This window comes from Electrophorus electricus, chromosome 14 (assembly GCF_013358815.1).
Source record: "Electrophorus electricus isolate fEleEle1 chromosome 14, fEleEle1.pri, whole genome shotgun sequence".
Taxonomy (NCBI): domain Eukaryota; kingdom Metazoa; phylum Chordata; class Actinopteri; order Gymnotiformes; family Gymnotidae; genus Electrophorus; species Electrophorus electricus.
The window spans coordinates 21,167,855-21,182,773 of NC_049548.1; the positions used below are offsets into that span (position 1 = coordinate 21,167,855).

At 39.6% G+C, this 14,919-nt stretch overlaps 1 protein-coding gene across 1 annotated transcript; it reads right to left on the reverse strand.

Annotated features, from left to right (window-relative positions):
- Nucleotides 1-1,062: 1,062 nt before the first annotated feature.
- On the reverse strand, nucleotides 1,063-7,784 carry scd (stearoyl-CoA desaturase (delta-9-desaturase)). The gene is made up of 7 exons (XM_027031546.2): nucleotides 7,664-7,784; nucleotides 7,143-7,402; nucleotides 6,875-7,005; nucleotides 5,011-5,216; nucleotides 3,035-3,267; nucleotides 2,429-2,631; nucleotides 1,063-2,127 (listed from the first exon to the last, which is right to left on the reverse strand). Exons 2-6 carry the CDS (start codon nucleotides 7,372-7,374, stop codon nucleotides 2,432-2,434), a joined length of 1,002 nt encoding a protein of 333 aa, XP_026887347.2. The 5' UTR covers nucleotides 7,375-7,402; nucleotides 7,664-7,784; the 3' UTR covers nucleotides 1,063-2,127; nucleotides 2,429-2,431.
- Between the last annotated feature and the right edge of the window lie 7,135 nt (nucleotides 7,785-14,919).

The window sequence follows — 14,919 nt, forward strand, 5'->3', positions numbered from 1 at the left end:
TTTCAATCCAGCCCTTTCCAGCTATTGGTAGGATTTCTCCATATCAGCCACTTCCACTATCTGCCAGTGGTACATACTATGCAGGGGTTTTTCCTCCCACGATGGTTCCTGTTCCTCCTTATTCTCATCCTCTTCAGGTTCCTGCTTGCTGAGGCACTCATTAAGCACTTTGTCACTTCAGGCCATTGTCCTCATTGTTTCATCCTGGATAGTGGGTCTGACACTCACTAGTCCTTGGCCTCCCTTACTTGGTTCCACTTAGTGTATAGGCTCAGAGTGCTGGATTTGGGATGAAACCCTCCATGCATTCTGAAGAGTTTCCTTGTCTTTATGTCAGTGGCTTCTGTCTTTACATTTACAGCATTTAACTGATGCTTTTATCCAAAGTGACAATTATGACTGAATACACAGCTATTCTCACTGCACTAGGGAGAACCACATTTTGAACTTTTGAGTTTAAGGCATGGTTACAATTAACCAGTTTTTATCACTTCATTCCTTAAGAGGTTGATATCCAGGATTTTCTCTAACTGAACAGTGGCACTGTGTACTGGTTTAGAGGAAGTGAATGCACTGATGTTGACCCAGGTGCTTAGAGATCTCTCACCCTTCTCCAAACACCTAATGCTAATATGTATTGAGTAAGATCTGGTATATTAGATGTTTAAGATTTTATGTAGTTAATGGAAAGTAAGGGTCACAACTATCAGGAAATTAATTCACATATATTTGAGCAGTGTGACCCATACTCAGAGTTGGGCACTACTGGATCTCAAAATCTTCAGTTAGATTGCCCATTTTTAAGCAAATGGTCACCTTAAATTTGCAGTTTTTCTCTTACTCCTAAGGCTGTGCATATCATTTTTTTCCAGATTTTTATCAAAAGCAGCATTAGTTTGTCTCTGTTTATATTTATATTTAATCCATTACAAAGAAAACCACAAATAGAAAGTAATTGTTATATATATATATATATATATATATATATATATATATATATATATATATATATATATATATATATATATATTTTATTATATTTATTTAAAAAATTATGAAATGTTCATTGTTCATTTTTTATAAATCTGAAAGAAAATAAAAAAAAAAATACAATTTAAAATCCTGCTATAATAAAGAAAGACAATTGTGCAAAGACTGCAGTCAAGCACATACTAATCCCTTTTAGACAAGCACTTACTAACCCATTTTAAACATAACTGTGATTTGACCAAGCCACACTCCCCCATTACACGTTACTAGACATGAAGATTAACACAAGAATGAGCCTTTCACACAAAAAACCCACATGCAACATTCATGTATGTTCAGGCTGTCTCTAAATAGTAATAGGAAAAAGACATTATCATAGGATTAAGAAGCAAATAAATGAAAGTATGTCAGTAGCTTTGTCCTCAGGCTTGAATAATAAACCACTTATCCTAAAATTTGCAGAAACAAGGTGCTCACTATGTAGTAGTCTATTCACACCATCCCACAGAACAAATAAAAACATCACTGTATTACAGTGTCTTCAAATGTCTATGTTTTTAAGTTAATAACTTTTTAAAATATGTTTTTATTATAGTTTCAATTTGGATATGGTTTGGATTGTCCAAAGTTTTAAATTCTTTAAGGTAACATTCATTTCCATCTTGATTATTTCAAAATGTTTGTAGGGCTGATATTTTCAATCCAGATAAACTCTTTATTTGCAGTGTAATTTAATTGGGTTTTACTAATGTGGACTTTAACAAAAATCTAACCACCAAACTCACTCTATATATGACTGCTAAACAATAGCTGCTTAATTTATATCATTCTATGTAAATAATTTACCATCATTATGAAGAATTCTTATCATTATATAATGTTCATACAGGCAAGTGAAAGATCTGGGTACCCAAACAAACAGAACTACAGCAAGTATAAGTCTGTAACCTGTAGGAGCACAGAATTGCTTATGTGCTCCTTGACTGTGTGGCAAGGGATTAGGAGGTGTAACCCTAAACCAGGACTGTGTGGGCCCTGTGTGGTGTCAGCATGACCACCCAGCTAGCTCGCAGAAGAACGGAGACAGTGGACATGTCGTCACCCAAGGAAACTCACACCAACAGTGACTGCTGCAATCTAGAGAAAATCATAAACATGAAAAGGTTTAAATAAACACATAGACACCAACACCTACTATCTCAATATATTTTTGCCACATACAAAAATTAACATACACAAGGGTGTACTTTACTGGACACTCTGTACATCCTTCACCCTATATACACCCTACACTCTGTGTACACCCTACACTAACACCATCCACCCTGTTTATACTCTATACACCCTACACCCTGTATACATTCTGTATACCCTAGACCCTGTACACTCTGTACGTCCTACACCCTACAACCTATACACACTCTTGTAGCTGCACTACCTGTCAGCCGGTCTTGTAGCTGCCATCACCAGTTCGCTGGGCTCGGGCCTGCGCTGCATCTTTGGATACACGCTTGCACTCTTTAGCCAGACCACAGAAACACATGAAGTTGATGAAGCAAGTGGTGAAGTTCAACTTGCAGCCGAACTCACTGGTGGAATAGTCGTAGGGGAAGGTATGGTGGTAGTTATGGAAACCCTCGCCTGTAAGCAAATATTTTGTAGAAAGTTTTGCTGAAAAATATAAAAACATACTAAAATAAAACTTTTAATATAAAACTTTTAATATAAAAGTTGCTTAAGTTGATTAAGTTGATTAAACCTGATTAATCTCATAAACTTCAAAATAGCCATAACCAGCATCATGAAATTTCAACTCTACTCCCAATATAAAAAAACAAACAACAACAACAACACCCACAACAACAACAAAACAGTCCAGCCAATCTTACTGGAGAAAGAGTACTGGAGTTAGTAAATTACGATATATAATCCACACATTCGTTCAGGTATAGAGGAATTTGACTTGTGTTATATTTTAACACACAGAACATAAGTTTAAGTCAAACATTGAAGTCAAAACAAACTTATCTGTGAATCCACACACCTAAAGCACCAAGGGTGACGAACATGTTCTCTCTGGGGTAGATCTGAACATCATAGGGTCGGTTCCCCCACATGTGGGCAGCGCTGTTTACAAGCCAGGTGGCATTGAGTACCACCGCGTATCTGAGGAGGGTGGGGATAAAATACCCCACCCAAAGAGACTCGTCCCACAGTAACCACGGCACCAACATTGGAAAGATGAAACACATCAGCACCACAGACGGCTTGTAGAATCTGAGAGGAAGAGAAACAGAAGGAGACACAACAAGGAAGAAACAAAACTGTGAGCAACTCACACCGAGGTTAGTCTGGTAAGCACATATGTATGTGCTGTGACACTGAGGTTAGTCTGGTAAACTTGTACACAACACCAGATGACCCAGATGTTTCTCTAGGATTCAGATTCATAAACTCCATAAATTACTTATTAAGCCTGACAACTTCATCCAGAGGTGAACGCAATCCGGTCACTGTCCTTCATTTGGACCGATTTATGGTCTGTGCTTTTCTACTCGTTGACCTCTGAAACCTGTCCTTTAAATCCTGTCCTCCAAAACCCCATGTCATAACCAAATATCAAAAATCAGCTCTCAACTGCTATACGTAAATTGTTCAAAGAGGCCGAGAGGCTCACCGATCGCTCGAATAAATATCTAGCATGCTATATATATATGGACCTGGACCTGTAGACCAGACATTTAGCATACTAGGTACGTCTGTGTGTGAAACGTGTTGAGCCGAGGTTATGATTTGCAATGAGTGTGGTGTAGAAGATACAGAAGGTGAAACATGAAGGAGTTGTACATCAGCATGCAGGGCTACGAGAGAAAAAATGGGATACACCCCGAAATATGGTAGCAAATGACCATGGTTTGGTGGTTAGCATGTTTGCCTCTCTATGTTAGGGTCTTCGGTTCAAGTCCCTAATGTATATATATATATATATATATATATATATATATATATATATATATATATATATGGGGTGTAAAGATTCACCAATACACATTGGAGCATGGGGATGATGTGAGTCCATTAATACCTGGCTCCATCTAAATGTACCATGAGCTGCTAGTTCTACTTGAGTGTAAGATACTGTGGAAGACTAACTGATCTCTCTTTACAAGCTATGTCTCTTTCAAAATTATGTGACCGCCTTTTATGAGAGTAATGATAATGTGACTTGCAAGGTAAAATCAAGAATGTGTCTGGCAACGACACAGTCAAATTTCAAATCTAAAGTTTAGAAGACATTTGGATTTTATAATAATGAATGAAAATTAGGAAAAAGTCTAGTCATTTGTAAGGTGTGTAGAACAGGGATTAAGTGCAGTGGTGGCACAACAAATCTTACTCCTCACCTGGTGAGACAGCATGGTGAAATTTACCTGGGTGACAAGGGATCTGTGGCTGCTAGCAAGAACACGCAATGCAAAGACACAGGTAACCACTTTTTTTCAGCCACACCTTCAAATCAAATCAACTTCAAATCACCCACTGCCAGTGTGAGACAGATGTCAGTTTATAATATCAAAATGTTTGGTCATGCAGCAAGTATTTTTTGTCCAACTGGGTCTATTGAAAATTAAAAATAATGACAAGTCTGAAATGAGTCATTTGTCTTCCATTCTTAACCCATGCCATAAAGTAACAAAAATACCTGAGATTAATTTATGAAATATAACTATTTGAAGATAAGCAATGGAACTGAATGCCACCAAATTGTTACGTATAAAAATTTATCGTCCGTGAACTGTATTGTAGGCAATGTATCTAGATACTTATCAGATCACCCTATAAGGGACAGATGCACAAATATATTTTTTCTCTTGATATCAAAACGATCTTTACAAATGTGAAGGTATTACTCTAGCAGGCTTCACCTGCTTCTAGTGAATGGTTGTTCTGGTTTCACTTCTAGCCCTAATCCTGTTTAGTACATCTGTACATCCCCCATCCAGCCTCCACCCAACTCACCTCCTCTGAAACATGACCACCTTGTCCATCTTCAGGTCAGTCAGATCCAGTTTGCTTCCCTTTTCAATGACATCAGGGTGTTTTCGAACCAGCAGCCAGCCAATGTGAGAGAAGAAAAAGCCTCGTGATGCATTGTGGGGGTCTGCGTCCGTCTCTGAGTATTTATGATGGACTCTGTGGTCACGAGACCACTCGTAAATATCATTCTGGTCAAGGGAAAGAATCACCAAAAAGGAATCATCAAAGCCATGTTCCCTTGTGAAGGGAATAATATATATTCCTTATAACCACCTAAAATAATTCCTACAAGGCCAAATTCAATAAGATATATTCATGAATTTCTAACTGATATTGTGTGCTTTGCTGTCCATTTGTACATACTTAATAGTTAACCAAAGTTGGGATTAAATTTGTATTAATAATCAGGCAATTAACCCTAATCCCAACCCTAAACCATAAACCATCTGTAAAATATTCAGATCTTAACCCTAACTCTAAACTCAAACCCAGATGAAAAATATCCAGACCTTAACCCAAAACCCTAACCATAACCATAGTAATGAATGGAATATTGTGAGAATTCTAATCATTCTGTCCAGTGCCAGGATCCAGGCCCAGGGACTGGGCCAAACCCAGCCTATAATGTGAAAAACAGAACAGGACACACTACACAACCTCTGGACCTGGCTTGGGTGGCCTTCAGTGCAAATACGAATCTGTAAATAGGAAACTGCAAAGTCTAGAAGTAGATGGTGGTTAACTCTGCTACCTACAGCAGATTCACACATGTTGTATTAATTTTAAAGCTTAAGTGTTTGCTACAGTTGGAGTTTCACTTGAATTACAGGCTGTATTAGAACTGTATGCCTGCAAACTCAGATCTCTTAAGACAAGTGTGTCTTTATTTTCAGTCCATAGTGCCTTGACTCACCAAGCTTTATGAAAAAAGAAAGGCCATCTAATCATTATAGACTCATCCATGTATAACAAGACCTGTCTTAAACAAATTAAAATTCTACTCCAATTTACACTGAGCCAAGAGTCACTTCCTATTTCAGAACCCAGTCATATCTAGTGCTAACAATAATAAAAACCTAAGCCAGTTATATTCGAGTGCCAAAAGAAGCCTGCTAAATGTAAATAAATGGGCTTGTGGGAGGGTGAGTGGGTGAGTGAGTGAGTGTGTGGGTAAGTGGGTGTTGAGTGAGTGCATGTCTCAGGGTGTGGGTGAGTGAGTGGGAGAGTGAATGAGTGAGTGGGTGGGTGAGTGAACACGCATTTGAGCAAGCAAGGTATAGGTTTGGTTCATAAAGTTCTAAATAATATATAAATATCTAAATAAAAATAAATGATAAAGAAAGAGCCCACTGTGTAGTCTTTGTTCAGTCCAGCATACAACCCAGTCACTGTAGCTGCATACAAATAAATAAATCTAGTCAGTATTAATCAGGCCACCTCTCCTAATGTTAATGAATAATGTTACTGATTATTCTTCATGGAGGTCTAAACCTTTCCAGACAATAGAACAGAACCATCTCTAGACCTGGAGGGACAGAGCCAGGCACTAGAACAGAACCATCTCTAGACCTGGAGGGACAGAGCCAGGCACTAGAACAGAACCATCTCTAGACCTGGAGGGACAGAGCCAGGCACTAGAACAGAACCATCTCTAGAATTGGAGGGACAGAGCCCGGCACAGTCTGCCGCTCCAATACATCTGCTAAACCTGGTCATGAACTGGGATCAGGTTCAGGTTCATTTGCACACGGACATCAACAAATAAGGTAACTGTAAAAAGAAAAAAAACAAAAAAAACAAAACAAAACAGCGTGTTCAACTGCGTATCGTAGCATGATGGGGTCACCTGGAAAGCCATTGAGTTTGCGATGGCGAGGAAAACTCGGAGAGGCAGCGACGCCTTGTAGGCGCGATGACTCCAGAGCCTGTGAACACCAGCGGTTATTCCCAATCCACTGATCACGAAGCACAGTACAGCTGCGGGTGAAAGATCACTGCGTAAACTTGGCATTAAAACATGCTGCGCCTCTGCGCTCTAAACATGACAATAGGTCAAAGCTGATTTCCAACAAATATCACAGAAAATATGTAACCTGCACGCGAGCAATACTTACACCACATTAAAGTCAAAGGAGATGCAGACGGTATAAGAAAGATCCCATACAGCGCTCCCAGGTGCAGCAAGCTCATCATCAACACGTTTCTCCACACTATTCTCATGGGTGGTTTAGGACCCTCTTTCTCTCTGTACGTTTCATCAAAGACGTCTTCCCCCATCGTTGAATCTGTGTTGGGAACTTCACCGTTTCTGTGCCTTGTCTGAATCTTCTCATCTGTTTCCGTCATGTTTAGCAAGATTGTACCTTGTGGAAACCTGCACAGACACGAAATAGTGGCGCAATATCAATAATGGGGAATATCAAACTATATTATTCCTAAATAAGGACAATCAATATTCTTCCTACTCGTAGCTAGCTACCCATCTACCAGCATAGAGCAAGAGCAAGCTGACGAGACCTCGCTGAAAATAAAACGGATAGAAACAGAAACTCAGTACAGTAGTTTAGTGAACATCTGTGCGCCTGGACTGGATGCTATTTCTGGGAATCTAGAAATCATAGAAAGGATCACTTACGTTTAATTCGTTACCGAATAAATGTATGGAACAAATGGTATAAGAACAAACAATAGAAAAAACCCTGAATTTCCAGTTAATAATTTCAGATGGCTCCGTAAAATAATCTGAACGGTAATGATGCGACGCGGATCACCTATATTCTGATGTATAGCTAGAGAGGTAATTTCCTACGCTCCTATTGGTCAGATCGGTTGACGCCACCTTACTCGGAGTTTTTCATTGGATTATGTTTATCGGCTGTTCAGGATTCTTTCTTACTAATTTTTCCAATATCCAGCGTGTAGAATTAACGAGTTTAAAATTTGAACTCTGAATAAAAATGTAAACCACCCATTGCAGTGGAGTTACCATGCATTGGAAAAATCGGCTAAGTATTTAAAACGCATTTTCAAACAGACAGTAGGGATTTAATAGACTATAGGTTTTAGGGTTAGGCTTTAATATGCTTTAGGCTTTAGTGTTAGGGTTTCATAGACTATAGACTTTAGTCTTAGGATTTAATAGACTATTGGAGTGCTGCGAAACGTATTCCACGACCTTTTATTTCACGTAGATTCCTTTCCAACAATAATCCAGATAAATAAACTAGATACAACTAATGAAAAACTTTAGGAACTGTGGAGTTGACTGTGTAATTAAACAATGCTGTTGTCACTGTAGTCTCTGCACTCTTCACTAACTGCAGCTTCAAACTAGAAATAGCCAGAAATCTAGAAACAGCTCTCTGCTCAGCCTCTGATGAGCTGTCTGAGTAATTTCCTAGGTCCCTGTAGAATGCAGTGTTGGATGCAGCACTTGCTCACTGGCTCTGGTTTACAGAGTGAGGACAGGGTGCGGCAGCAGAGTATTCTAGACTAGAATTCTATCTATAAAAACAACCGGAAATATATGGGACATGTATCTTGCCAACTGAATCTAGTAATGATCTCATATGCTGGAGGTTTAGTGTTCAAGCACTGTCTCATGACTGTTCTCTCATTAAAACAAGACATTAGGCTCAAAAGGTATACCTAACATATTTCCAACTGTGTTCTACTATTACATAATGTCCAATCCTGGAGCTCAGCAGCCCTGCAGAGTTCAGTTTCAACCCTAATATAGCACACCTGATCCAGGTAATCTTCAGTAGCATCTTAATATTAGAGCCTTCTGAAATTGTGCTACATTAGGGTTGGAGATCCAAGATTTCTAGGGCCTGACTTGAGTACTCCTTTTCTAATGAATATAAAACAGTAGTTAAGCCCTCTGTTGGTTTACTTATAAATTATGTACAATCAGTAATTTATTTCTGCCTTAAATCATAACCATTTTATGGCCCATACTGTACTGTAAAATAAAGAGCTACAGTTGTTTTATTATAGAGTATAGATCTCATGTTTATTCTTTCAAATTAATTTCTGTTCACATGAATTCCTTTGCATCACCTTTAATCCTCTGATTTTGGCTTGATGGAGACCGTAATTATGTATATGGCACCATACCACCATCTAGTGTGCAAATTACAACGTTGCATACAAGAAATGTCCTGCTAAGGTGATTTTAGTTCCCACTCGTGAAGGACCACTCCAGTGCACAGTTTAGTGTTCTCAGTTTAACTTTCATATCCTGAGTGTGTGTAAAGAAATATGCATGAGCAAGACTCAGGAAATTAACAGCAATGGGAAAAAGTACAAGGCAAAGTGAGAAAAAGTACATAAAGTAACTGAAAGAGAATCTGACTTTAATTTGAATTAAATTTTTCTTATATGATTTCACTGTCATGTAAGATTGTCCATAAAAAACATCCATAAGCAATAACATTATGACAATATAGCAGTATTAGAGTATTAGGTTAGAGGACATGACAGAAAACACACTGAGGCTCCAGCGACAATCAGAAAAACTGTATCAGTGAACAGCCAGACACTGGCATGAAAATAGCTCTCACTAAATGCGCAAAACCATCCCTATCCCTTGCACATATGTTTCTGGTAGAGCAGGTAGAGTAAGATCATGGATTTGATTACCAGGGAGCACACATGCTGTCCTAGCAGTAAATATACATGTAAGTAAATATACATGTGAGTCAAGTCACTCTGGATAGACAGATATGGAGTTAGGAGGATGAGTACAGCCCTGGAACAGAACTGAGACATCTGTCTATATTTCACTACATCATTAGTTTGACTTCAACTCTGCATGGCAGCATTTCTGATGTCAGGAAACATTTTTGAATAACTGAAAGTAGAAATATACTTATTATAATGAAGCATCATAAAATCTGCATCTGATTAAAATATCCTCCTGGTGAAGCCCACCTGGACCAAACACTGTCTCTCATTTACTGAATTTCAATGTGAATGCCCAAATTATGTCATACAGTAGGATAAACGTTATTATTTTTCTTTATTTGAAAATAAAGTAGAACAATGTGTGATGTCTCCTTGCCAGGGTCCTTCTCCCTGTGTGGTGGTGCTCCCCTCATGGTGGGGTACTCCCCTGGTGGTGGTAGTCCCTGTGTGGTGGATCCCCACATGGTGATTCTCACCTCGTGGTGGTACTTCCCACATAGTCCTTTGTTAGTTGCTGTTTTGCTCCTCCATGTATTAGAAACTGGTTCAAAGTGACCAATACATCAGGTTCGATCTCATCTAACTTACCCTTAAAAAAGTGAGTTTACAACGCATTACAACGCGTTACACACGTTACAACGAGCCATGCGCCGTTCCTGTGTGAGCCATGAGCCACTCCTGTGCGTAGAGAGAAACAGGGAGTGAGAAAGCAAAAGGGAGAAGTAAAGCAGACAAGAAGAGGGAGCGGATGACCTCAGGTGACCAGCTCGCGGTCAAGCCATGTTATGACTGATAAGCATAGATTGAGTGCCTGAAGACAGAAAGGCTCCAGTGTCTAACACTCCCCCCTTTGAATCCAAGAGGAATGATATAAGAGTATATAGACCTTTCTCATATGCAGGCACCAAGGCAACATTAGCATGATTAATCACAGAGGTAGAGATGTGAGTTATGAAAGAAGGCAATACTGACAATAAACAGGGGACACACAAGAATCAACACAATAATCAAGATTACGGAAGAACATGTTTATGAGCCAAGATCCCCTGACAAGGCCTCTCAGGCAACTGAACCAAGAATCATCAGCAGGTGGAAGCTCAGAAATAGTGGCCTTCATGTGCGAAAAGATGTCAGTAATGTTCTTATAGTAATTAGGGATGTTAAAACAACACATTTCATTAATGACCTTGCAGACACCTCCTTCTTTTGCTAAGAGGAGATCTAGGGCTAGGCGGTTTTGCAAAACAATGGTTCGGACCTTATCTACCTCATCAATGAGCGAGGTCCGGGCATTTTCAGTCCTATTGCCATGCCAAACCATTAATCTTGTTAAGGGCCGCAGTATTTCCTCCTCTCAGGAACAAACTCCAACCCACGTACGCTCCGGGTTAGTCCATGGGTTGGCCAATACGTACCCATGATACCTATTATGGGTGCCGGGAATTACAGACCTTTCTGCCTTACCTGATGTCAACTGCAAACATGTATAAATGACCAGAGGCAGGATAGTTAATGCTGGGGTACAACAGCCTTTCCTGGGAAATTGATGACGGGTATTATTAACTATCAAAGTGGGTAGGCTGGAGTATGCCATATTACCGCATACGAGATGGTGTGCTTGTTATATTATTTATTGTGCACCTTCCCAGCCCTGTGCCTAATGCCCATACCTCATTTTTACATGGCCTGTGGCCTAAAAATGGACCATCAGGTAAGCCTGCAGAACATAGACAGGTGGTACATGTCACAGGTAATATATACATGAGGAATATATACATGAGTTAACAAGGAACATATACACAAATTAACAAGGAATATATACACAAAGACCTCATCCTGTATCTCATCATTACATATGTAGTACACACCTTATCTCATCATTAAATATGTAGTACAGACCTCATCCTGCATCTCCTCATCATTAAATATGTAGTACAGACCTCTTACTGTATCTCATCATTAAATATGTAGTACAGACCTCATTCTGCATCTCCTCATCATTAAATATGTAGTACAGACCTCATCCTGCATATCCTCATCATTACATATGTAGTACAGACCTAATCCTTTATCACTTCAGTAGTGGTCATTTTATCACCTCAGGATGATGCCTGGCTGGATATTCGTAACCCTGCAGTTACATGAACACGTATACAAACTCTAGCAACACAAACATAGCACAAACAATGATTTAGTACAAAGTCTTTATTTTATTATAATGTCTCTGGACACAGCCAGTGATTTATGACAAAGTCTTTTTTATTTTAATGTCTCTGTGTAATGCTGCTGGCCCGAGACCTCCTCGTTCATGTGAGTCGTTTATTAACATGAAACACACACTACACAATAGGCACTCACATAAGACATTGACAGTGAACATGACTATACGTTTGAACATTAAACAAAGTACACACTAACATAAAAGGTGATCACACAAACACAGACGTTACGGCTATTGCAATAGTTACAACGACTGGTGTTGACGTTAAACAACTTACACAGCGACAATGATCAACAAAGGGAGCACACACGTACAGGGGTTTAAATAGACACATCAACACTTGACAAAGCCTGTGCACGTGTTTGCAATCCCATGGGGGGTGAGGTTACAAAACAGATAAACAGTACATATGTGGATCCCCCGCATGCGGCGGGCTGTACCACACTACTTGTGCGGGAGGAGCAGTCCATGACATACTGTCTTTCATCCCAATGTATTTTAACACATTGATCAAACCTGGATTACTCCTCAGTGAAAATCTTGCTTCGTAACAGTGTTGATACTTGCAACATAATCCTAATCATTACACTGAGCAAGATAGAAGGACATCAACACTGCAAAATGCTGACACTTCACTAGTGTTCTTCTGCTTGCACATGTAAACAAACCTTTTTCTAAGTGCAATGTTAATAGCAAGAACTCCAAATATGGAGACTCTTAATTGCTCATTTAACTACAACAGTTTGACATATAGTAAGTGATTTTGCCCTGAAGATTTATCTCACTTTGCCTGCTTGTGCATAAATGTCTTGCAGTTGAAGTACCCAGACTTGGTTGAGGGCCTTGTCCTGATGAACATTAATGCTCAGGCAGAGGGCTGGGCAGACCGGGCAGCATACAAGGTATCACAGTCTAATGCAATAATAATTATCAATCTGTTAACACTTTGCTTAAACATCACGATCCCTGTATCTCCAGAATTATGTCTTTTAGGAGACACATCAGCAATCAATATGTCACGGTTTGTCCCACCTAGTGTCCATGTCTCTGTGGTTTCCCTGTCTTGTGTCTTTTGTTTTGCTTTACTTCCTTGCTGTGGTTCCGTTCCGTAGCCTCATTTTCTCCGCCCCTTATTATTTGCACCTGTCTTGTTTAACTCTTATTACTTCATGTATTTAAACCGTCTTGTTCCCTGTGTCTTGGCTGTTCACTAAAAGCCCATATGTGAATTTTATTTAGGTTCTATGAAAGTCTAACCAGTGTATGTAAGCCCGTATGTAAGTCTGGCCGCCGTGTGTTTATCCAAGCCTGTTTGTGTGATTCTTTGTTGTCCATGTTTCCTAGCCTTTGTTTATCTAAGACATTGTGTATAACGTCCCAGTCCTTGTTTTTGTGTTATCATGTCTTCTCAAACTCTGCATGTTGGCTCTATGACCCTGGACTATTCTAATGACTATAAATCAATCTTTTGTACTCAAATTGATAGCGTTCAGACATGTACAGTAATACAAATTAATGAAAAACATCCCAAATGCACCTTGCCAGCTTGCATTTGCATGTAGGCCTTCTTGATGATGTAACCAAGGAAATTCATCTCACAGAGGTAAAACTTGCACTTCTCCAGCTTGCAGTGGAGGCCATTGTGTAGGAGAGTATGGAGCACCTGGAATATGTCATGTACATGCTGGTCCAGCAATGGTGACTAGAGCAAGATGTTATCGATGTAAGCAATGAGCTCCTAGGACCTCCCTCAGGACCTCATTCATGAATTAATAAAACACGGAGGGTGCTGAGGTGAGGCCATTCAGTCTTCCATTTGTCTCCCTCCCTAATCCTGATGAGGTAATAGTCACTGTGTAGATCAAGCTTTGCGAAATGCCCCCCACAGATGCTCCAGGGCAGCAGGAACTAGGGACAGAGGATGGGGGCACTTCATGATCAGATGCCTAGTTCATCATCTAATTTCATGTTTAATTCATCTTTAATTAACTGTATGCAAATGAAAGGATTCTGATTTGATATTTGTCGTAAACGTTTGTCTTTATACAAAACTCGGCCTTTACACGCTGTATGTAAAATTTAGTTTAAACACATAATGTGTACAGACATTATGTTTTTACAAATGAAAGTTCAAAGGGCCTGCATACATGAGCACATAGCAGAGACTGCACAACCTGTTTTCATACATTTCATGGGCTTCGGCTTGCCCTTGGGCATACTTATTATTTATAAGAGAAAAGCAAATTACTTGGTAGGATGATGTGCGTTCTTTGTGTGTGTTCACAGGGCAGGGCGTTGCTCCTTGCTGGTGTGTACAGGACGCCCCGAGTGTCACCACTGCTCTGCTGCTTCTCACCACCTCGAGTGCTACTGTCAGAACTTTTGCTTTTCTTTTGCTTTTTAGCAGCTCGCTGCTGTGCTTGTTTGCTATTATGTAGAATAAAGACACTCCAAACGTACATTTGCATCTCGCTCCCTCCCTGCACCCATCATAAACATGACGCTGGTACTTATCTGTATGGGGTTTTTTTTATGTACTGGGATGATGGTGAGCCGAATAATGGTGGTTATTGGATGTGGACAAAACTGTGTTGTAATTAGGCCTCGGCCAAGGAAGAAATGGGATGATGTATCAGGCTTCACTTCACAATGTCTGTGAGGAAAAGAAAAATGGGTTCCTGATATTACAGGAGCAGTGATAGTATATGGGGAAATGAATAGATCAGTATTACTAATAACAATCAGCAGAGGAAGTGATGGAATGATTCATCATAGCAGAATTCATTTAACCCCACAGGTGCCATCCTCCAGTGTTCCACACTTAGCATACTGTGGACTAAAGCCGAGCTGACTTCACGGGCTTCCCCACGCCTGTGTTTTTACACCTTTTTGGCTGTGCTTTGTGTGACTAATATCCTGCCTTTTTTATCCCTCACTCATGTCTTGGTGTCAATATGTCACACAAGTAAATTAGTGTTCTA